The 24,155-nt window shown below is 55.4% G+C and overlaps 1 protein-coding gene across 10 annotated transcripts in view; it reads right to left on the bottom strand.

Annotated features, from left to right (window-relative positions):
* DMBT1 (deleted in malignant brain tumors 1) overlaps positions 1–24,155 on the bottom strand; it is a 90,241-nt gene that overhangs the window by 25,817 nt on the left and 40,269 nt on the right. For 7 of the 10 annotated variants that reach the window (XM_045439754.1, XM_045439752.1, XM_045439746.1 and 4 more), the window contains 14 exons: positions 23,969–23,998; positions 23,327–23,353; positions 20,381–20,704; positions 17,530–17,853; positions 16,689–16,718; positions 16,047–16,073; positions 13,101–13,424; positions 10,249–10,572; positions 9,408–9,437; positions 8,766–8,792; positions 5,820–6,143; positions 2,970–3,293; positions 2,129–2,158; positions 1,487–1,513 (listed from right to left, as the gene is read on the bottom strand). In XM_045439754.1, the coding sequence (XP_045295710.1) occupies positions 1,487–1,513; positions 2,129–2,158; positions 2,970–3,293; positions 5,820–6,143; positions 8,766–8,792; positions 9,408–9,437; positions 10,249–10,572; positions 13,101–13,424; positions 16,047–16,073; positions 16,689–16,718; positions 17,530–17,853; positions 20,381–20,704; positions 23,327–23,353; positions 23,969–23,998 (2,172 nt within the window). The remainder of the gene's footprint in view (positions 1–1,486; positions 1,514–2,128; positions 2,159–2,969; positions 3,294–5,819; positions 6,144–8,765; positions 8,793–9,407; positions 9,438–10,248; positions 10,573–13,100; positions 13,425–16,046; positions 16,074–16,688; positions 16,719–17,529; positions 17,854–20,380; positions 20,705–23,326; positions 23,354–23,968; positions 23,999–24,155) is intronic. The other 3 variants (XM_045439753.1, XM_045439750.1, XM_045439751.1) reach the window with 3 other exon arrangements.

The following is a 24,155-nucleotide window of genomic DNA, read 5'->3' as shown; positions in this document are numbered from 1 at the left end:
AGGCTATTCAAATGAGTCAACGATAAAATTAATCGACATGGCCTTCAACTGGTGAGTGGTTTAAAAACAAACAAACAAAAAAAAGGCTAGGGATTCATGGGGCCACTGTGTACGTGTGCCATCATGGTGAACCTTGAGAGAGTCTGCCATTGAAAGAAGCCAGCCACAAAAGGCCACATAAGCACGAATCCATTCATACGAAAATGCCAGAGTAAATAAATCCATATTGATAGAAGGCAGACAAGGTGATGACCAGAGAGAAATGGGATTGGCTGTGAATGGTAACGGCATGGAATCTTCATCAGGGGCGTGAACAATTCCGGAAGTAGATACTGTGATGGTGGCACCGCTCTGACTATCCTAAAAACTCCGGACTCTAGACCTTAGGCTGGAGAACTGTGGGGTAGCGGTAATGCCCAGAGACCCAAAGAGCAGAAAGCAAGCACTATTTGGCCATTTGCTACAGTCCTGAGTCACACAGACCATCATCCCCGTCCTACCGTAGGACTGAAAGAAGCAGGAGCAGACACCCCTACGGTCCCTACGGAAGACGAGCTACCAGGCTCTGGGGGCAATCCAGGCCCTCTCAGTTGCCCCACGGACACGGCACTGTCAGCGCAGAACTGGACCCGAAACCGGAGGCCAGCTCCAGAGTAGAGCGCGACATGGCCTGACACCCCTGGGAGAGGCAAGCTTCTGTGCCTGGACTGGGCAAATGTGGGCAGCATTCAGCAGAGAGCACTTGGGACAGAGCAAAGCTCTGACAGGGAAGAGCCTCTTTCGGTCAGAAACCGCCTGCCTTGAGTTGGAGGTACAGACACCATCGGTCCTATGAAGTCAAGTGGCCAAGACCCCTGTCCATGAGGGTCAAGGAGGCCCTAGTATCACATCTTGTCCCTGTCTCCTGAGGAATAGGACGGTGGCCACGGGGACCCTGACCCGGGAATCAGAGCCCAGGCACACGGTTCCGGTGACTCATCTCTTCCCAAGCAGGTATCAGAGGCCTCCCAGGACACGTCAGCCAGAGAATGGGTGACAAACAGAGTCCTTCTCCTGGTGGCATGGGGACCTGGCGCCGGCATCGGCCCCTCACGTGCACAAAGCACAGCCATAGTGAGCCCGAGCACATAAGAGAAAACGGTGCTAAGACAAACACTGCGAGCAGCCGGTCCGGGACTTGTACATCCCGTTGTTCCTGAAGCTAGACCCACCCACCACTAATGTCCTCATTATGGGAGGCACTGACTCTCTCCCAGCATAAGACGGGTGCAGCTGGGTTCCGGTCACTTGCGAACAAAAGCATCCTGACTAGTAGGTCCCACAACCGGTAGGTGGCAGGAAATCGTAATTCTTGTGGGGAAACAGAACGCCCCACACTGACTACGGTGGTTAGGGCGGAAGCCGAACCCACATTTAGGAATTTCACCCACGTCAGTTGGTTATGGTGTTGATGATAATATTTCGGCAGGAAATCAAGGATGCTTACCGTAGGAAGGACTTGTATACCACCAATCTGGAGAGACAGAGAGAGAGACAGACACAAAAAGTAGAATTAGAAAGGAGGTGGAGTCAATCAAGGTTGGCTCAAGTGACTATTAGGTGGGGCCAATGGTGGTGATATCTGAGGAGTTCTGCCAGATAGAGGAGAAAGGGGTCTCTGCTAAGAGCCTGCCAAGAGCCAAAATCCCACCGTCGAATGTCCACCACAACGGCAACGAGGTGGTGCCAGGTACGATGGTAACTGCCGTGCTATCATGACACTGTTGTCGGGAAACGCATCGCGTAGGCTCCACGTGGGGAGTAGGACGTGAAAACATCTCTATTCTCCCAACACATGGAGCGTTTGGTCCAGACAATGCAATCCAGCAGAAATGTTCCCGAGACAGCCTGTCTGTCACCTAAAGTCTTAGCGAGGACGGTGTACCCAGGGGACTCTTATTTCCCTGAGCCAGTAAGGACAGTCCGTGTGTTGTCAGCTCGACTGGAAGTGTCTACATAACTGAGAGGGACCAGGGAAGGCTCAGGAGAGAGAAAAGCTCCAGAGTCCCCCTTAGAAGTAAAGTTTGGGGCCAGGGCTGGCTTACAAGAGGAGACAGATGCTCAGGAGTCAAGAGGCAGCAGAACTCACCTGGTGTGGCCGTGGGCTGGGACTGGGCAGCTGTGAAGAGACAAGAGCACGTGAGACACCGCACAGAGCTGCCCCAACCGGACGCAAGGGGGAAGGATCTGAGCGGGTCAGATGCCATCGATGCTGGCCCCCAGCCACGGAGGGTAGGGCCCGTGACATCCACACCCTGGAAGGACGACCCTCTTCAAAGGGCCAGGCACACCAAGAACATGATTTCCCATGTCAAGGTGATTGGCTCCATGGCTACGAGTGGTGAGCGAGTTGACACAAACCCAACGTGTGCCTTGAGCTTTCAGCTGCTCACCATGGCAGCAACACCGAGGAGTCCAGCTCCCGCCAACATGCCACGGCTGAACTTTCAGGCCTAGGCAGGGCTCATGACAAGGTTTGTCTGGCAGTCATTGCAGAAGCAGCTGGCCCATCGCACCACAGACCCGCCGCACGGACCGGGCGTCACCCCTCCAGCGGGGGACACGCAGTCAGGGGCTCAGGACCCCAAACCCGCGGCGGCGGTAGCCACACACATACAGGTTGGTCTGCAATCCTAGCCCTGGGAACCCCGCGAGAGACCTCCATTCAGCAGGCTGATCACTCGCCGCCACCTGCAGTGTTGCAGGAGGGCCAGTAACGGCTTCGCGGGGACTGGCAGTTTGGCACGAGTCCTACTTTACCATCTCCACACCTGGCAGCCTGACAAAAACGGACACTGACACTGGAGGAGAGTGGAGGAGACGTGAGGAAGACAAGGATGGTATAAAGAGCCTCCAACGATCTGATCAGAACATGACGTCTCTCTTCCCTACCCAACAGCAAGAGAAACTCCCAACGACAAGAGGCTCACCTGAACAGATGACACTGGCGTCCTCACTATGGCCACAGTTGTGCGAGTTCCAGCCGTTGTGGGGGCAGCGCCACAGGTAGGACTCTTGCCCGGAGCAGCGCACGTTGTCCAGGACGATGGGCCCTGAGCCCTGACCAAAGCGGGCACTTCCCGGGGCCGACACGGCCCAGCCACAGCCCAGCTGCCTGCACACCACGTTGGCGTCATTGATGTCCCAGTCGTCGTCACACACGGTGCCCCAGGAGCCTTGGTACAGGACTTCCACGCGGCCCTGACACCGGTCACCTCCATTCACCAGCCTCAGGGACAAACCTGCCTCGTTCCCTAGCAAGACAAAGAACAAAACCCACTGTCCATGTCTATCTTCTGGCCAAAGGCTTAAGGCTTGGTCCAGACTCAAAAGCTTGCTCACGGCCAGTCTTCCCCGGGCACCGTTCCCTTTCGAACATGCCAAGAGCTTAATCTTCAGCCCATGCACCCTAAGAGCTGAGACACCTAGACAGACCTGTCCAAAGGATGCCACGATGCAGGAGAGGACGCTATGACGCAACGCATGTGAGTAGGAAGACAACCCCCATCCACGCTGGGCATGCTCACGAGGGCATCTTCCAGCCATCGCTGTCAGGCCGAGACCACTGCCCTGTTGGGCAGCTTGTTGGCTTCTGTAGGGTCCTGCCTGGGTTCGGGCAGAGCCCCAGGACCTGCTTGCAACGTGGCAAGAAAGGTGGAATACTAGCACACGGGCCCCCTTCTTCCCAAGGCTACGCTCCACGGCCTGCGAGCCATGAGAGAGGTCTCAGGAGATTGGACAGACCTCCAAGCATTACATTAACCTCCTGCAGAATGGTCAGCACTGAACATCGATCCCACTGGAGTCAGGGGGCTATCCGCATAGCGTCAGACCTGGGATCTGAGAGTCACCTCTTTCTGCTACCAAACACACACAGAGGGGCAAAGAGAGCACAGACGCACCCCGAGTCTCCTCCTGTGACTTCCATAACCAAACTTTATGTAGAAGGAGAGTGAGCCAGGGACTTGGGTACGAATATTTACTCCTTGTCGGTCTTATAGGTGGGTAGACAGGGGGGCCAGGTACCCAGGAGTCGTGACAGAGGGAAGAGCGAGAGGTAGACATCTCGGGAAGGAGTCTTCGAAAAGAGTGTGTGGCGGGCCTCTTGACCACTGACACCTGCAATTGTCACCTTGCTGCACAGGCCTGCTGCTCGGCCAGCCCTGTTGGGATGAAGGCTCTGCAGGAGGACCACCGGGTCCGTCCACACCCATCTCGAAACCTGGCATGTCATTGTCTCCCTCAGAGGGCCTTTGCATCCTACCCACCCTGAGGTATGCGTGCCTGAGTGGTGCTGGGTCAACCTGAAATGAGTCAGATATCCTAGTGCCTGTAACACACCATCACTTGTTACACTTTCACCCCCAGGGCACTGTTCATCTGCTTTGGATACATGCACGGGACACAGATGAATCTGAGGGCGTTCCAAACAGCGAGCGATGGAGAGAATCCAGCATGCTCTGAGGTCCCTTCAGGAGAAGGGCGGTGGTCATCCGTGTCCATTGTTCCACCCAACGTGTCGGCCCAGATTGCATTACAGCTGAAATCCAAACACAGAGGCCAGTTCCCCGAACCTGCACGCAGCTGTCTCCTGGGACAGCCCGAAACAACTAGATGAAACCTCCTGGGCTGATGGCCAGACGGGCCTCTTAGAGCTCCAGGTCTCTTTAAGAACCACTGTGGTGACTAACTGACAAGCAGAAACACGGGATACCCATAATTTCGACCAAGAGCGGTGCTTCTCCCTGAGCGCTGAGAAGAAGGATGGGAACCATGAAAAGAGACATTCCCAGTGGGGTCACCTGAGACTCAGCCGGGCCAACTGTAGATTGGGGTGAACAGCTGTAATAGAAAAAAACCTCAAGGCAGACACAAAAGCACACAGGTGCTCCAACTGGATCAAAGGTTGAAGAAACCAGCCTAATCTCACAAGCAGATGACTCCACGTGTCCTTGGGCAGACACAGCAAGGGCCCTCCATGAATCTCTCAGTCCTCTGGGAGCCCCACCCTATGTCCCACTGCCATTGCTTGCCTTGCTGGGCCTGAGGACTGGCTTCCCGGCAGACGGAATGCCACCAGCAGGCCCACGAACACCCTCAGAACCACTGCATCCACGCCACGTGGAAACAGCTAGAATGGGTTGAACAGTTATGCTACGAAGATCCCAAGCCTCTCATCCCAGGTGCCATGCGCTCAGCCTTGACAAGGTTTCACAGGCTTTCTGCAGGGGGCCAAGCTCAGGCCCCGGGGTCCTACGTGGCTCATCAGTGTTCCATGTACCACTCACCAGCCATTCCCTACATCGATCCCCTTCTCCGCTACTATCACTGTCGCCCCGGATGCGCAATCTAGACTGCAATCCTGCTCTCTAGGTTGGCTTCATGGAGGACCCAGAAGCAGAGGGCCGCAAAGGAGTGAAGGTGGCTCATCTTTCAACCACATTCCCAAGAGGTGCGCCTTGAGAAAAGGGCCCTAGGAAATCAGGTGCGGACTGAGCAGATGATCCAGCTGACAAGCAGGGGGTCATTTTGCCTGCCCACTGAATGGTGAATGCACCTTGTCACCCACAGTGTCACTGATAATCCCAAGCAATTTCTGTCCACAGAAAGAGGGCAGCTGCCCCTGTGGTCCACCTCTGTGGCACTCCAGGGGACAGCTGCGCCCAGGAGACCTAGAGACACAGATATCCAGGAGAGATCGGGGCGGGGGGGGGGGGCGGGGGCCTGGAGAAAGGAGCGTGTCGGTGGTCAGTATTTGCCATGAGAGTTTTGAAGTTCACCTGAGCAGATGACACTGGCGTCCTCCCCATGGCGACAGTTGTGCGAGTTCCAGCCGTTGTGGGGGCAGCGCCACAGGTAGGACTCTTGCCCGGAGCAGCGCACGTCGTCCAGGACAATGGGCCCTGAGCCCTCACCAAAGCGGGCACTTCCCGGGGCCGACACGGCCCGGCCACAGCTCAGCTGCCTGCACACCACGTCGGCGTCATTGGTGTCCCAGCTGTCGTCACACACGGTGCCCCAGGAGCCTCGGTACAGGACCTCCACGCGGCCCTGACACTGGTCACTTCCATTCACCAGCCTCAGGGACAAACCTGTCTCGTCCCCTAGCAGGAGACAGGAAAATTATCTTTCTCTTCCTCCCTGGAGGAAAAGCCCCAGGGTCTCAGTGGACAAGAATTACTTCGGGGACCATGACTGCTGCATGCAGGTTAAGGCTGCCCAGCACAGGACTCTCTGAAGCTTGCTCACCATTGTTCATCATTGAGGGGCTATTCAGATACCCTGGAGGGTCATGCGGTTTACGCATGTGCACGGTTTGGTGGCCCACAATGTCAGCATTGGGATTGCTGACTGGTCATGGGAAGCAGGGGCGAAGGGTGAAAGCCAGCCGCCTGCCTCCCTACCTCGATGACCAACCCAAGCACCTACATCAAGCCCAGAGTTCCTACCCAGCCACCATCAAGAAACTGTCCTAGACCTAGTGCTTGCAGACTCCACCTTCCCCTGACCGTCCTGTATCGTGCGCCCTACTACTGGGCCTGAGGGTTCCTGTGAAGGTTCCTTTATGCTGACCACTGACTCGTGTCGCTCTTAAGCCCCGAGCTTGTACTCAATCTGAAACAGTCCGTGAGCCCTCTGAATAGCCTACCAGTGGGCAGGACTAACGATCACTGACTCTGAGCTGTGCACACCTACAGCAGCCCGGACCTGTGGGTGGCAGAAAAGAACACAACATGGCGGCATTAGGTCTGCCGGCAGGAAGGTCATTTGCCAGGTTCAGCACGACAGCACACCTCATGAGTGATCGGGCTCACCTAGACCCAGCCCTTTGCACCCTGTGAGCTGGGCTGGGGCATGACCATTGTCTGGTTCTCATTCTTTCAGGCATGCGTTCAATGAGACCTCTGGTCTCCAAAGAAGATGGACACATGCAACAAACCCATGAGAAGACGACCGCTTCCGCAGCCGTTAGGAAAAGGCAAGTCCTATCCACAGAGAGATGACTACAATGAAAGTGACAGAAGAAGCCGTGTCGTTGAGGATGTAGAGAAAGCACAACTTCCAGACACTGCTAATGGCACCCTACGTTGGTGTGGCTACTGTGGCAAACAGTACAGTGCTTCCACAAGTAAGAAACATAACGTCATCACTTGACCCACACATTCCACCCCTAGGTATATACCCAGGAGATCTGTAAACAGCTGTTCAAATATCAAAATTGTACACAGCAGTCATGGAAAGGCTATTCAAATGAGTCAACGATAAAATTAATCGACATGGCCTTCAACTGGTGAGTGGTTTAAAAACAAACAAACAAAAAAAAGGCTAGGGATTCATGGGGCCACTGTGTACGTGTGCCATCATGGTGAACCTTGAGAGAGTCTGCCATTGAAAGAAGCCAGCCACAAAAGGCCACATAAGCACGAATCCATTCATACGAAAATGCCAGAGTAAATAAATCCATATTGATAGAAGGCAGACAAGGTGATGACCAGAGAGAAATGGGATTGGCTGTGAATGGTAACGGCATGGAATCTTCATCAGGGGCGTGAACAATTCCGGAAGTAGATACTGTGATGGTGGCACCGCTCTGACTATCCTAAAAACTCCGGACTCTAGACCTTAGGCTGGAGAACTGTGGGGTAGCGGTAATGCCCAGAGACCCAAAGAGCAGAAAGCAAGCACTATTTGGCCATTTGCTACAGTCCTGAGTCACACAGACCATCATCCCCGTCCTACCGTAGGACTGAAAGAAGCAGGAGCAGACACCCCTACGGTCCCTACGGAAGACGAGCTACCAGGCTCTGGGGGCAATCCAGGCCCTCTCAGTTGCCCCACGGACACGGCACTGTCAGCGCAGAACTGGACCCGAAACCGGAGGCCAGCTCCAGAGTAGAGCGCGACATGGCCTGACACCCCTGGGAGAGGCAAGCTTCTGTGCCTGGACTGGGCAAATGTGGGCAGCATTCAGCAGAGAGCACTTGGGACAGAGCAAAGCTCTGACAGGGAAGAGCCTCTTTCGGTCAGAAACCGCCTGCCTTGAGTTGGAGGTACAGACACCATCGGTCCTATGAAGTCAAGTGGCCAAGACCCCTGTCCATGAGGGTCAAGGAGGCCCTAGTATCACATCTTGTCCCTGTCTCCTGAGGAATAGGACGGTGGCCACGGGGACCCTGACCCGGGAATCAGAGCCCAGGCACACGGTTCCGGTGACTCATCTCTTCCCAAGCAGGTATCAGAGGCCTCCCAGGACACGTCAGCCAGAGAATGGGTGACAAACAGAGTCCTTCTCCTGGTGGCATGGGGACCTGGCGCCGGCATCGGCCCCTCACGTGCACAAAGCACAGCCATAGTGAGCCCGAGCACATAAGAGAAAACGGTGCTAAGACAAACACTGCGAGCAGCCGGTCCGGGACTTGTACATCCCGTTGTTCCTGAAGCTAGACCCACCCACCACTAATGTCCTCATTATGGGAGGCACTGACTCTCTCCCAGCATAAGACGGGTGGAGCTGGGTTCCGGTCACTTGCGAACAAAAGCATCCTGACTAGTAGGTCCCACAACCGGTAGGTGGCAGGAAATCGTAATTCTTGTGGGGAAACAGAACGCCCCACACTGACTACGGTGGTTAGGGCGGAAGCCGAACCCACATTTAGGAATTTCACCCACGTCAGTTGGTTATGGTGTTGATGATAATATTTCGGCAGGAAATCAAGGATGCTTACCGTAGGAAGGACTTGTATACCACCAATCTGGAGAGACAGAGAGAGAGACAGACACAAAAAGTAGAATTAGAAAGGAGGTGGAGTCAATCAAGGTTGGCTCAAGTGACTATTAGGTGGGGCCAATGGTGGTGATATCTGAGGAGTTCTGCCAGATAGAGGAGAAAGGGGTCTCTGCTAAGAGCCTGCCAAGAGCCAAAATCCCACCGTCGAATGTCCACCACAACGGCAACGAGGTGGTGCCAGGTACGATGGTAACTGCCGTGCTATCATGACACTGTTGTCGGGAAACGCATCGCGTAGGCTCCACGTGGGGAGTAGGACGTGAAAACATCTCTATTCTCCCAACACATGGAGCGTTTGGTCCAGACAATGCAATCCAGCAGAAATGTTCCCGAGACAGCCTGTCTGTCACCTAAAGTCTTAGCGAGGACGGTGTACCCAGGGGACTCTTATTTCCCTGAGCCAGTAAGGACAGTCCGTGTGTTGTCAGCTCGACTGGAAGTGTCTACATAACTGAGAGGGACCAGGGAAGGCTCAGGAGAGAGAAAAGCTCCAGAGTCCCCCTTAGAAGTAAAGTTTGGGGCCAGGGCTGGCTTACAAGAGGAGACAGATGCTCAGGAGTCAAGAGGCAGCAGAACTCACCTGGTGTGGCCGTGGGCTGGGACTGGGCAGCTGTGAAGAGACAAGAGCACGTGAGACACCGCACAGAGCTGCCCCAACCGGACGCAAGGGGGAAGGATCTGAGCGGGTCAGATGCCATCGATGCTGGCCCCCAGCCACAGAGGGTAGGGCCCGTGACATCCACACCCTGGAAGGACGACCCTCTTCAAAGGGCCAGGCACACCAAGAACATGATTTCCCATGTCAAGGTGATTGGCTCCATGGCTACGAGTGGTGAGCGAGTTGACACAAACCCAACGTGTGCCTTGAGCTTTCAGCTGCTCACCATGGCAGCAACACCGAGGAGTCCAGCTCCCGCCAACATGCCACGGCTGAACTTTCAGGCCTAGGCAGGGCTCATGACAAGGTTTGTCTGGCAGTCATTGCAGAAGCAGCTGGCCCATCGCACCACAGACCCGCCGCACGGACCGGGCGTCACCCCTCCAGCGGGGGACACGCAGTCAGGGGCTCAGGACCCCAAACCCGCGGCGGCGGTAGCCACACACATACAGGTTGGTCTGCAATCCTAGCCCTGGGAACCCCGCGAGAGACCTCCATTCAGCAGGCTGATCACTCGCCGCCACCTGCAGTGTTGCAGGAGGGCCAGTAACGGCTTCGCGGGGACTGGCAGTTTGGCACGAGTCCTACTTTACCATCTCCACACCTGGCAGCCTGACAAAAACGGACACTGACACTGGAGGAGAGTGGAGGAGACGTGAGGAAGACAAGGATGGTATAAAGAGCCTCCAACGATCTGATCAGAACATGACGTCTCTCTTCCCTACCCAACAGCAAGAGAAACTCCCAACGACAAGAGGCTCACCTGAACAGATGACACTGGCGTCCTCACTATGGCCACAGTTGTGCGAGTTCCAGCCGTTGTGGGGGCAGCGCCACAGGTAGGACTCCTGCCCGGAGCAGCGCACGTTGTCCAGGACGATGGGCCCTGAGCCCTGACCAAAGCGGGCACTTCCCGGGGCCGACACGGCCCAGCCACAGCCCAGCTGCCTGCACACCACGTTGGCGTCATTGATGTCCCAGTCGTCGTCACACACGGTGCCCCAGGAGCCTTGGTACAGGACTTCCACGCGGCCCTGACACCGGTCACCTCCATTCACCAGCCTCAGGGACAAACCTGCCTCGTTCCCTAGCAAGACAAAGAACAAAACCCACTGTCCATGTCTATCTTCTGGCCAAAGGCTTAAGGCTTGGTCCAGACTCAAAAGCTTGCTCACGGCCAGTCTTCCCCGGGCACCGTTCCCTTTCGAACATGCCAAGAGCTTAATCTTCAGCCCATGCACCCTAAGAGCTGAGACACCTAGACAGACCTGTCCAAAGGATGCCACGATGCAGGAGAGGACGCTATGACGCAACGCATGTGAGTAGGAAGACAACCCCCATCCACGCTGGGCATGCTCACGAGGGCATCTTCCAGCCATCGCTGTCAGGCCGAGACCACTGCCCTGTTGGGCAGCTTGTTGGCTTCTGTAGGGTCCTGCCTGGGTTCGGGCAGAGCCCCAGGACCTGCTTGCAACGTGGCAAGAAAGGTGGAATACTAGCACACGGGCCCCCTTCTTCCCAAGGCTACGCTCCACGGCCTGCGAGCCATGAGAGAGGTCTCAGGAGATTGGACAGACCTCCAAGCATTACATTAACCTCCTGCAGAATGGTCAGCACTGAACATCGATCCCACTGGAGTCAGGGGGCTATCCGCATAGCGTCAGACCTGGGATCTGAGAGTCACCTCTTTCTGCTACCAAACACACACAGAGGGGCAAAGAGAGCACAGACGCACCCCGAGTCTCCTCCTGTGACTTCCATAACCAAACTTTATGTAGAAGGAGAGTGAGCCAGGGACTTGGGTACGAATATTTACTCCTTGTCGGTCTTATAGGTGGGTAGACAGGGGGGCCAGGTACCCAGGAGTCGTGACAGAGGGAAGAGCGAGAGGTAGACATCTCGGGAAGGAGTCTTCGAAAAGAGTGTGTGGCGGGCCTCTTGACCACTGACACCTGCAATTGTCACCTTGCTGCACAGGCCTGCTGCTCGGCCAGCCCTGTTGGGATGAAGGCTCTGCAGGAGGACCACCGGGTCCGTCCACACCCATCTCGAAACCTGGCATGTCATTGTCTCCCTCAGAGGGCCTTTGCATCCTACCCACCCTGAGGTATGCGTGCCTGAGTGGTGCTGGGTCAACCTGAAATGAGTCAGATATCCTAGTGCCTGTAACACACCATCACTTGTTACACTTTCACCCCCAGGGCACTGTTCATCTGCTTTGGATACATGCACGGGACACAGATGAATCTGAGGGCGTTCCAAACAGCGAGCGATGGAGAGAATCCAGCATGCTCTGAGGTCCCTTCAGGAGAAGGGCGGTGGTCATCCGTGTCCATTGTTCCACCCAACGTGTCGGCCCAGATTGCATTACAGCTGAAATCCAAACACAGAGGCCAGTTCCCCGAACCTGCACGCAGCTGTCTCCTGGGACAGCCCGAAACAACTAGATGAAACCTCCTGGGCTGATGGCCAGACGGGCCTCTTAGAGCTCCAGGTCTCTTTAAGAACCACTGTGGTGACTAACTGACAAGCAGAAACACGGGATACCCATAATTTCGACCAAGAGCGGTGCTTCTCCCTGAGCGCTGAGAAGAAGGATGGGAACCATGAAAAGAGACATTCCCAGTGGGGTCACCTGAGACTCAGCCGGGCCAACTGTAGATTGGGGTGAACAGCTGTAATAGAAAAAAACCTCAAGGCAGACACAAAAGCACACAGGTGCTCCAACTGGATCAAAGGTTGAAGAAACCAGCCTAATCTCACAAGCAGATGACTCCACGTGTCCTTGGGCAGACACAGCAAGGGCCCTCCATGAATCTCTCAGTCCTCTGGGAGCCCCACCCTATGTCCCACTGCCATTGCTTGCCTTGCTGGGCCTGAGGACTGGCTTCCCGGCAGACGGAATGCCACCAGCAGGCCCACGAACACCCTCAGAACCACTGCATCCACGCCACGTGGAAACAGCTAGAATGGGTTGAACAGTTATGCTACGAAGATCCCAAGCCTCTCATCCCAGGTGCCATGCGCTCAGCCTTGACAAGGTTTCACAGGCTTTCTGCAGGGGGCCAAGCTCAGGCCCCGGGGTCCTACGTGGCTCATCCGTGTTCCATGTACCACTCACCAGCCATTCCCTACATCGATCCCCTTCTCCGCTACTATCACTGTCGCCCCGGATGCGCAATCTAGACTGCAATCCTGCTCTCTAGGTTGGCTTCATGGAGGACCCAGAAGCAGAGGGCCGCAAAGGAGTGAAGGTGGCTCATCTTTCAACCACATTCCCAAGAGGTGCGCCTTGAGAAAAGGGCCCTAGGAAATCAGGTGCGGACTGAGCAGATGATCCAGCTGACAAGCAGGGGGTCATTTTGCCTGCCCACTGAATGGTGAATGCACCTTGTCACCCACAGTGTCACTGATAATCCCAAGCAATTTCTGTCCACAGAAAGAGGGCAGCTGCCCCTGTGGTCCACCTCTGTGGCACTCCAGGGGACAGCTGCGCCCAGGAGACCTAGAGACACAGATATCCAGGAGAGATCGGGGCGGGGGGGGGGGGGGCGGGGGCCTGGAGAAAGGAGCGTGTCGGTGGTCAGTATTTGCCATGAGAGTTTTGAAGTTCACCTGAGCAGATGACACTGGCGTCCTCCCCATGGCGACAGTTGTGCGAGTTCCAGCCGTTGTGGGGGCAGCGCCACAGGTAGGACTCTTGCCCGGAGCAGCGCACGTCGTCCAGGACAATGGGCCCTGAGCCCTCACCAAAGCGGGCACTTCCCGGGGCCGACACGGCCCGGCCACAGCTCAGCTGCCTGCACACCACGTCGGCGTCATTGGTGTCCCAGCTGTCGTCACACACGGTGCCCCAGGAGCCTCGGTACAGGACCTCCACGCGGCCCTGACACTGGTCACTTCCATTCACCAGCCTCAGGGACAAACCTGTCTCGTCCCCTAGCAGGAGACAGGAAAATTATCTTTCTCTTCCTCCCTGGAGGAAAAGCCCCAGGGTCTCAGTGGACAAGAATTACTTCGGGGACCATGACTGCTGCATGCAGGTTAAGGCTGCCCAGCACAGGACTCTCTGAAGCTTGCTCACCATTGTTCATCATTGAGGGGCTATTCAGATACCCTGGAGGGTCATGCGGTTTACGCATGTGCACGGTTTGGTGGCCCACAATGTCAGCATTGGGATTGCTGACTGGTCATGGGAAGCAGGGGCGAAGGGTGAAAGCCAGCCGCCTGCCTCCCTACCTCGATGACCAACCCAAGCACCTACATCAAGCCCAGAGTTCCTACCCAGCCACCATCAAGAAACTGTCCTAGACCTAGTGCTTGCAGACTCCACCTTCCCCTGACCGTCCTGTATCGTGCGCCCTACTACTGGGCCTGAGGGTTCCTGTGAAGGTTCCTTTATGCTGACCACTGACTCGTGTCGCTCTTAAGCCCCGAGCTTGTACTCAATCTGAAACAGTCCGTGAGCCCTCTGAATAGCCTACCAGTGGGCAGGACTAACGATCACTGACTCTGAGCTGTGCACACCTACAGCAGCCCGGACCTGTGGGTGGCAGAAAAGAACACAACATGGCGGCATTAGGTCTGCCGGCAGGAAGGTCATTTGCCAGGTTCAGCACGACAGCACACCTCATGAGTGATCGGGCTCACCTAGACCCAGCCCTTTGCACCCTGTGAGCTGGGCTGGGGCATGACCATTGTCTGGTTCTCATTCTTTCAGGCATGCGTTCAATGAGACCTCTGGTCTCCAAAGAAGATGGACACATGCAACAAACCCATGAGAAGACGACCGCTTCCGCAGCCGTTAGGAAAAGGCAAGTCCTATCCACAGAGAGATGACTACAATGAAAGTGACAGAAGAAGCCGTGTCGTTGAGGATGTAGAGAAAGCACAACTTCCAGACACTGCTAATGGCACCCTACGTTGGTGTGGCTACTGTGGCAAACAGTACAGTGCTTCCACAAGTAAGAAACATAACGTCATCACTTGACCCACACATTCCACCCCTAGGTATATACCCAGGAGATCTGTAAACAGCTGTTCAAATATCAAAATTGTACACAGCAGTCATGGAAAGGCTATTCAAATGAGTCAACGATAAAATTAATCGACATGGCCTTCAACTGGTGAGTGGTTTAAAAACAAACAAACAAAAAAAAGGCTAGGGATTCATGGGGCCACTGTGTACGTGTGCCATCATGGTGAACCTTGAGAGAGTCTGCCATTGAAAGAAGCCAGCCACAAAAGGCCACATAAGCACGAATCCATTCATACGAAAATGCCAGAGTAAATAAATCCATATTGATAGAAGGCAGACAAGGTGATGACCAGAGAGAAATGGGATTGGCTGTGAATGGTAACGGCATGGAATCTTCATCAGGGGCGTGAACAATTCCGGAAGTAGATACTGTGATGGTGGCACCGCTCTGACTATCCTAAAAACTCCGGACTCTAGACCTTAGGCTGGAGAACTGTGGGGTAGCGGTAATGCCCAGAGACCCAAAGAGCAGAAAGCAAGCACTATTTGGCCATTTGCTACAGTCCTGAGTCACACAGACCATCATCCCCGTCCTACCGTAGGACTGAAAGAAGCAGGAGCAGACACCCCTACGGTCCCTACGGAAGACGAGCTACCAGGCTCTGGGGGCAATCCAGGCCCTCTCAGTTGCCCCACGGACACGGCACTGTCAGCGCAGAACTGGACCCGAAACCGGAGGCCAGCTCCAGAGTAGAGCGCGACATGGCCTGACACCCCTGGGAGAGGCAAGCTTCTGTGCCTGGACTGGGCAAATGTGGGCAGCATTCAGCAGAGAGCACTTGGGACAGAGCAAAGCTCTGACAGGGAAGAGCCTCTTTCGGTCAGAAACCGCCTGCCTTGAGTTGGAGGTACAGACACCATCGGTCCTATGAAGTCAAGTGGCCAAGACCCCTGTCCATGAGGGTCAAGGAGGCCCTAGTATCACATCTTGTCCCTGTCTCCTGAGGAATAGGACGGTGGCCACGGGGACCCTGACCCGGGAATCAGAGCCCAGGCACACGGTTCCGGTGACTCATCTCTTCCCAAGCAGGTATCAGAGGCCTCCCAGGACACGTCAGCCAGAGAATGGGTGACAAACAGAGTCCTTCTCCTGGTGGCATGGGGACCTGGCGCCGGCATCGGCCCCTCACGTGCACAAAGCACAGCCATAGTGAGCCCGAGCACATAAGAGAAAACGGTGCTAAGACAAACACTGCGAGCAGCCGGTCCGGGACTTGTACATCCCGTTGTTCCTGAAGCTAGACCCACCCACCACTAATGTCCTCATTATGGGAGGCACTGACTCTCTCCCAGCATAAGACGGGTGCAGCTGGGTTCCGGTCACTTGCGAACAAAAGCATCCTGACTAGTAGGTCCCACAACCGGTAGGTGGCAGGAAATCGTAATTCTTGTGGGGAAACAGAACGCCCCACACTGACTACGGTGGTTAGGGCGGAAGCCGAACCCACATTTAGGAATTTCACCCACGTCAGTTGGTTATGGTGTTGATGATAATATTTCGGCAGGAAATCAAGGATGCTTACCGTAGGAAGGACTTGTATACCACCAATCTGGAGAGACAGAGAGAGAGACAGACACAAAAAGTAGAATTAGAAAGGAGGTGGAGTCAATCAAGGTTGGCTCAAGTGACTATTAGGTGGGGCCAATGGTGGTGATATCTGAGGAGTTCTGCCAGATAGAGGAGAAAGGGGTCTCTGCTAAGAGCCTGCCAAGAGCCAAAATCCCACCGTCGAATGTCCACCACAACGGCAACGAGGTGGTGCCAGGTACGATGGTAACTGCCGTGCTATCATGACACTGTTGTCGGGAAACGCATCGCGTAGGCTCCACGTGGGGAGTAGGACGTGAAAACATCTCTATTCTCCCAACACATGGAGCGTTTGGTCCAGACAATGCAATCCAGCAGAAATGTTCCCGAGACAGCCTGTCTGTCACCTAAAGTCTTAGCGAGGACGGTGTACCCAGGGGACTCTTATTTCCCTGAGCCAGTAAGGACAGTCCGTGTGTTGTCAGCTCGACTGGAAGTGTCTACATAACTGAGAGGGACCAGGGAAGGCTCAGGAGAGAGAAAAGCTCCAGAGTCCCCCTTAGAAGTAAAGTTTGGGGCCAGGGCTGGCTTACAAGAGGAGACAGATGCTCAGGAGTCAAGAGGCAGCAGAACTCACCTGGTGTGGCCGTGGGCTGGGACTGGGCAGCTGTGAAGAGACAAGAGCACGTGAGACACCGCACAGAGCTGCCCCAACCGGACGCAAGGGGGAAGGATCTGAGCGGGTCAGATGCCATCGATGCTGGCCCCCAGCCACGGAGGGTAGGGCCCGTGACATCCACACCCTGGAAGGACGACCCTCTTCAAAGGGCCAGGCACACCAAGAACATGATTTCCCATGTCAAGGTGATTGGCTCCATGGCTACGAGTGGTGAGCGAGTTGACACAAACCCAACGTGTGCCTTGAGCTTTCAGCTGCTCACCATGGCAGCAACACCGAGGAGTCCAGCTCCCGCCAACATGCCACGGCTGAACTTTCAGGCCTAGGCAGGGCTCATGACAAGGTTTGTCTGGCAGTCATTGCAGAAGCAGCTGGCCCATCGCACCACAGACCCGCCGCACGGACCGGGCGTCACCCCTCCAGCGGGGGACACGCAGTCAGGGGCTCAGGACCCCAAACCCGCGGCGGCGGTAGCCACACACATACAGGTTGGTCTGCAATCCTAGCCCTGGGAACCCCGCGAGAGACCTCCATTCAGCAGGCTGATCACTCGCCGCCACCTGCAGTGTTGCAGGAGGGCCAGTAACGGCTTCGCGGGGACTGGCAGTTTGGCACGAGTCCTACTTTACCATCTCCACACCTGGCAGCCTGACAAAAACGGACACTGACACTGGAGGAGAGTGGAGGAGACGTGAGGAAGACAAGGATGGTATAAAGAGCCTCCAACGATCTGATCAGAACATGACGTCTCTCTTCCCTACCCAACAGCAAGAGAAACTCCCAACGACAAGAGGCTCACCTGAACAGATGACACTGGCGTCCTCACTATGGCCACAGTTGTGCGAGTTCCAGCCGTTGTGGGGGCAGCGCCACAGGTAGGACTCCTGCCCGGAGCAGCGCACGTTGTCCAGGACGATGGGCCCTGAGCCCTGACCAAAGCGGGCACTTCCCGGGGCCGACACGGCCCAGCCACAGCCCAGCTGCCTGCACACCACGTTGGCGTCATTGATGTCCCAGTCGTCGTCACACACGGTGCCCCAGGAGCCTTGGTACAGGACTTCCACGCGGCCCTGACACCGGTCACCTCCATTCACCAGCCTCAGGGACAAACCTGCCTCGTTCCCTAGCAAGACAAAGAACAAAACCCACTGTCCATGTCTATCTTCTGGCCAAAGGCTTAAGGCTTGGTCCAGACTCAAAAGCTTGCTCACGGCCAGTCTTCCCCGGGCACCGTTCCCTTTCGAACATGCCAAGAGCTTAATCTTCAGCCCATGCACCCTAAGAGCTGAGACACCTAGACAGACCTGTCCAAAGGATGCCACGATGCAGGAGAGGACGCTATGACGCAACGCATGTGAGTAGGAAGACAACCCCCATCCACGCTGGGCATGCTCACGAGGGCATCTTCCAGCCATCGCTGTCAGGCCGAGACCACTGCCCTGTTGGGCAGCTTGTTGGCTTCTGTAGGGTCCTGCCTGGGTTCGGGCAGAGCCCCAGGACCTGCTTGCAACGTGGCAAGAAAGGTGGAATACTAGCACACGGGCCCCCTTCTTCCCAAGGCTACGCTCCACGGCCTGCGAGCCATGAGAGAGGTCTCAGGAGATTGGACAGACCTCCAAGCATTACATTAACCTCCTGCAGAATGGTCAGCACTGAACATCGATCCCACTGGAGTCAGGGGGCTATCCGCATAGCGTCAGACCTGGGATCTGAGAGTCACCTCTTTCTGCTACCAAACACACACAGAGGGGCAAAGAGAGCACAGACGCACCCCGAGTCTCCTCCTGTGACTTCCATAACCAAACTTTATGTAGAAGGAGAGTGAGCCAGGGACTTGGGTACGAATATTTACTCCTTGTCGGTCTTATAGGTGGGTAGACAGGGGGGCCAGGTACCCAGGAGTCGTGACAGAGGGAAGAGCGAGAGGTAGACATCTCGGGAAGGAGTCTTCGAAAAGAGTGTGTGGCGGGCCTCTTGACCACTGACACCTGCAATTGTCACCTTGCTGCACAGGCCTGCTGCTCGGCCAGCCCTGTTGGGATGAAGGCTCTGCAGGAGGACCACCGGGTCCGTCCACACCCATCTCGAAACCTGGCATGTCATTGTCTCCCTCAGAGGGCCTTTGCATCCTACCCACCCTGAGGTATGCGTGCCTGAGTGGTGCTGGGTCAACCTGAAATGAGTCAGATATCCTAGTGCCTGTAACACACCATCACTTGTTACACTTTCACCCCCAGGGCACTGTTCATCTGCTTTGGATACATGCACGGGACACAGATGAATCTGAGGGCGTTCCAAACAGCGAGCGATGGAGAGAATCCAGCATGCTCTGAGGTCCCTTCAGGAGAAGGGCGGTGGTCATCCGTGTCCATTGTTCCACCCAACGTGTCGGCCCAGATTGCATTACAGCTGAAATCCAAACACAGAGGCCAGTTCCCCGAACCTGCACGCAGCTGTCTCCTGGGACAGCCCGAAACAACTAGATGAAACCTCCTGGGCTGATGGCCAGACGGGCCTCTTAGAGCTCCAGGTCTCTTTAAGAACCACTGTGGTGACTAACTGACAAGCAGAAACACGGGATACCCATAATTTCGACCAAGAGCGGTGCTTCTCCCTGAGCGCTGAGAAGAAGGATGGGAACCATGAAAAGAGACATTCCCAGTGGGGTCACCTGAGACTCAGCCGGGCCAACTGTAGATTGGGGTGAACAGCTGTAATAGAAAAAAACCTCAAGGCAGACACAAAAGCACACAGGTGCTCCAACTGGATCAAAGGTTGAAGAAACCAGCCTAATCTCACAAGCAGATGACTCCACGTGTCCTTGGGCAGACACAGCAAGGGCCCTCCATGAATCTCTCAGTCCTCTGGGAGCCCCACCCTATGTCCCACTGCCATTGCTTGCCTTGCTGGGCCTGAGGACTGGCTTCCCGGCAGACGGAATGCCACCAGCAGGCCCACGAACACCCTCAGAACCACTGCATCCACGCCACGTGGAAACAGCTAGAATGGGTTGAACAGTTATGCTACGAAGATCCCAAGCCTCTCATCCCAGGTGCCATGCGCTCAGCCTTGACAAGGTTTCACAGGCTTTCTGCAGGGGGCCAAGCTCAGGCCCCGGGGTCCTACGTGGCTCATCCGTGTTCCATGTACCACTCACCAGCCATTCCCTACATCGATCCCCTTCTCCGCTACTATCACTGTCGCCCCGGATGCGCAATCTAGACTGCAATCCTGCTCTCTAGGTTGGCTTCATGGAGGACCCAGAAGCAGAGGGCCGCAAAGGAGTGAAGGTGGCTCATCTTTCAACCACATTCCCAAGAGGTGCGCCTTGAGAAAAGGGCCCTAGGAAATCAGGTGCGGACTGAGCAGATGATCCAGCTGACAAGCAGGGGGTCATTTTGCCTGCCCACTGAATGGTGAATGCACCTTGTCACCCACAGTGTCACTGATAATCCCAAGCAATTTCTGTCCACAGAAAGAGGGCAGCTGCCCCTGTGGTCCACCTCTGTGGCACTCCAGGGGACAGCTGCGCCCAGGAGACCTAGAGACACAGATATCCAGGAGAGATCGGGGCGGGGGGGGGGGGGCGGGGGCCTGGAGAAAGGAGCGTGTCGGTGGTCAGTATTTGCCATGAGAGTTTTGAAGTTCACCTGAGCAGATGACACTGGCGTCCTCCCCATGGCGACAGTTGTGCGAGTTCCAGCCGTTGTGGGGGCAGCGCCACAGGTAGGACTCTTGCCCGGAGCAGCGCACGTCGTCCAGGACAATGGGCCCTGAGCCCTCACCAAAGCGGGCACTTCCCGGGGCCGACACGGCCCGGCCACAGCTCAGCTGCCTGCACACCACGTCGGCGTCATTGGTGTCCCAGCTGTCGTCACACACGGTGCCCCAGGAGCCTCGGTACAGGACCTCCACGCGGCCCTGACACTGGTCACTTCCATTCACCAGCCTCAGGGACAAACCTGTCTCGTCCCCTAGCAGGAGACAGGAAAATTATCTTTCTCTTCCTCCCTGGAGGAAAAGCCCCAGGGTCTCAGTGGACAAGAATTACTTCGGGGACCATGACTGCTGCATGCAGGTTAAGGCTGCCCAGCACAGGACTCTCTGAAGCTTGCTCACCATTGTTCATCATTGAGGGGCTATTCAGATACCCTGGAGGGTCATGCGGTTTACGCATGTGCACGGTTTGGTGGCCCACAATGTCAGCATTGGGATTGCTGACTGGTCATGGGAAGCAGGGGCGAAGGGTGAAAGCCAGCCGCCTGCCTCCCTACCTCGATGACCAACCCAAGCACCTACATCAAGCCCAGAGTTCCTACCCAGCCACCATCAAGAAACTGTCCTAGACCTAGTGCTTGCAGACTCCACCTTCCCCTGACCGTCCTGTATCGTGCGCCCTACTACTGGGCCTGAGGGTTCCTGTGAAGGTTCCTTTATGCTGACCACTGACTCGTGTCGCTCTTAAGCCCCGAGCTTGTACTCAATCTGAAACAGTCCGTGAGCCCTCTGAATAGCCTACCAGTGGGCAGGACTAACGATCACTGACTCTGAGCTGTGCACACCTACAGCAGCCCGGACCTGTGGGTGGCAGAAAAGAACACAACATGGCGGCATTAGGTCTGCCGGCAGGAAGGTCATTTGCCAGGTTCAGCACGACAGCACACCTCATGAGTGATCGGGCTCACCTAGACCCAGCCCTTTGCACCCTGTGAGCTGGGCTGGGGCATGACCATTGTCTGGTTCTCATTCTTTCAGGCATGCGTTCAATGAGACCTCTGGTCTCCAAAGAAGATGGACACATGCAACAAACCCATGAGAAGACGACCGCTTCCGCAGCCGTTAGGAAAAGGCAAGTCCTATCCACAGAGAGATGACTACAATGAAAGTGACAGAAGAAGCCGTGTCGTTGAGGATGTAGAGAAAGCACAACTTCCAGACACTGCTAATGGCACCCTACGTTGGTGTGGCTACTGTGGCAAACAGTACAGTGCTTCCACAAGTAAGAAACATAACGTCATCACTTGACCCACACATTCCACCCCTAGGTATATACCCAGGAGATCTGTAAACAGCTGTTCAAATATCAAAATTGTACACAGCAGTCATGGAAAGGCTATTCAAATGAGTCAACGATAAAATTAATCGACATGGCCTTCAACTGATGAGTGGTTTAAAAACAAACAAACAAAAAAAAGGCTAGGGATTCATGGGGCCACTGTGTACGTGTGCCATCATGGTGAACCTTGAGAGAGTCTGCCATTGAAAGAAGCCAGCCACAAAAGGCCACATAAGCACGAATCCATTCATACGAAAATGCCAGAGTAAATAAATCCATATTGATAGAAGGCAGACAAGGTGATGACCAGAGAGAAATGGGATTGGCTGTGAATGGTAACGGCATGGAATCTTCATCAGGGGCGTGAACAATTCCGGAAGTAGATACTGTGATGGTGGCACCGCTCTGACTATCCTAAAAACTCCGGACTCTAGACCTTAGGCTGGAGAACTGTGGGGTAGCGGTAATGCCCAGAGACCCAAAGAGCAGAAAGCAAGCACTATTTGGCCATTTGCTACAGTCCTGAGTCACACAGACCATCATCCCCGTCCTACCGTAGGACTGAAAGAAGCAGGAGCAGACACCCCTACGGTCCCTACGGAAGACGAGCTACCAGGCTCTGGGGGCAATCCAGGCCCTCTCAGTTGCCCCACGGACACGGCACTGTCAGCGCAGAACTGGACCCGAAACCGGAGGCCAGCTCCAGAGTAGAGCGCGACATGGCCTGACACCCCTGGGAGAGGCAAGCTTCTGTGCCTGGACTGGGCAAATGTGGGCAGCATTCAGCAGAGAGCACTTGGGACAGAGCAAAGCTCTGACAGGGAAGAGCCTCTTTCGGTCAGAAACCGCCTGCCTTGAGTTGGAGGTACAGACACCATCGGTCCTATGAAGTCAAGTGGCCAAGACCCCTGTCCATGAGGGTCAAGGAGGCCCTAGTATCACATCTTGTCCCTGTCTCCTGAGGAATAGGACGGTGGCCACGGGGACCCTGACCCGGGAATCAGAGCCCAGGCACACGGTTCCGGTGACTCATCTCTTCCCAAGCAGGTATCAGAGGCCTCCCAGGACACGTCAGCCAGAGAATGGGTGACAAACAGAGTCCTTCTCCTGGTGGCATGGGGACCTGGCGCCGGCATCGGCCCCTCACGTGCACAAAGCACAGCCATAGTGAGCCCGAGCACATAAGAGAAAACGGTGCTAAGACAAACACTGCGAGCAGCCGGTCCGGGACTTGTACATCCCGTTGTTCCTGAAGCTAGACCCACCCACCACTAATGTCCTCATTATGGGAGGCACTGACTCTCTCCCAGCATAAGACGGGTGGAGCTGGGTTCCGGTCACTTGCGAACAAAAGCATCCTGACTAGTAGGTCCCACAACCGGTAGGTGGCAGGAAATCGTAATTCTTGTGGGGAAACAGAACGCCCCACACTGACTACGGTGGTTAGGGCGGAAGCCGAACCCACATTTAGGAATTTCACCCACGTCAGTTGGTTATGGTGTTGATGATAATATTTCGGCAGGAAATCAAGGATGCTTACCGTAGGAAGGACTTGTATACCACCAATCTGGAGAGACAGAGAGAGAGACAGACACAAAAAGTAGAATTAGAAAGGAGGTGGAGTCAATCAAGGTTGGCTCAAGTGACTATTAGGTGGGGCCAATGGTGGTGATATCTGAGGAGTTCTGCCAGATAGAGGAGAAAGGGGTCTCTGCTAAGAGCCTGCCAAGAGCCAAAATCCCACCGTCGAATGTCCACCACAACGGCAACGAGGTGGTGCCAGGTACGATGGTAACTGCCGTGCTATCATGACACTGTTGTCGGGAAACGCATCGCGTAGGCTCCACGTGGGGAGTAGGACGTGAAAACATCTCTATTCTCCCAACACATGGAGCGTTTGGTCCAGACAATGCAATCCAGCAGAAATGTTCCCGAGACAGCCTGTCTGTCACCTAAAGTCTTAGCGAGGACGGTGTACCCAGGGGACTCTTATTTCCCTGAGCCAGTAAGGACAGTCCGTGTGTTGTCAGCTCGACTGGAAGTGTCTACATAACTGAGAGGGACCAGGGAAGGCTCAGGAGAGAGAAAAGCTCCAGAGTCCCCCTTAGAAGTAAAGTTTGGGGCCAGGGCTGGCTTACAAGAGGAGACAGATGCTCAGGAGTCAAGAGGCAGCAGAACTCACCTGGTGTGGTCGTGGGCTGGGACTGGGCAGCTGTGAAGAGACAAGAGCACGTGAGACACCGCACAGAGCTGCCCCAACCGGACGCAAGGGGGAAGGATCTGAGCGGGTCAGATGCCATCGATGCTGGCCCCCAGCCACGGAGGGTAGGGCCCGTGACATCCACACCCTGGAAGGACGACCCTCTTCA

This window comes from Leopardus geoffroyi, chromosome D2 (assembly GCF_018350155.1).
Source record: "Leopardus geoffroyi isolate Oge1 chromosome D2, O.geoffroyi_Oge1_pat1.0, whole genome shotgun sequence".
Lineage (NCBI taxonomy): Eukaryota > Metazoa > Chordata > Mammalia > Carnivora > Felidae > Leopardus > Leopardus geoffroyi.
Note: the sequence above shows the minus strand (reverse complement) of the source record. Positions and strands in the feature narration are given on the sequence as shown.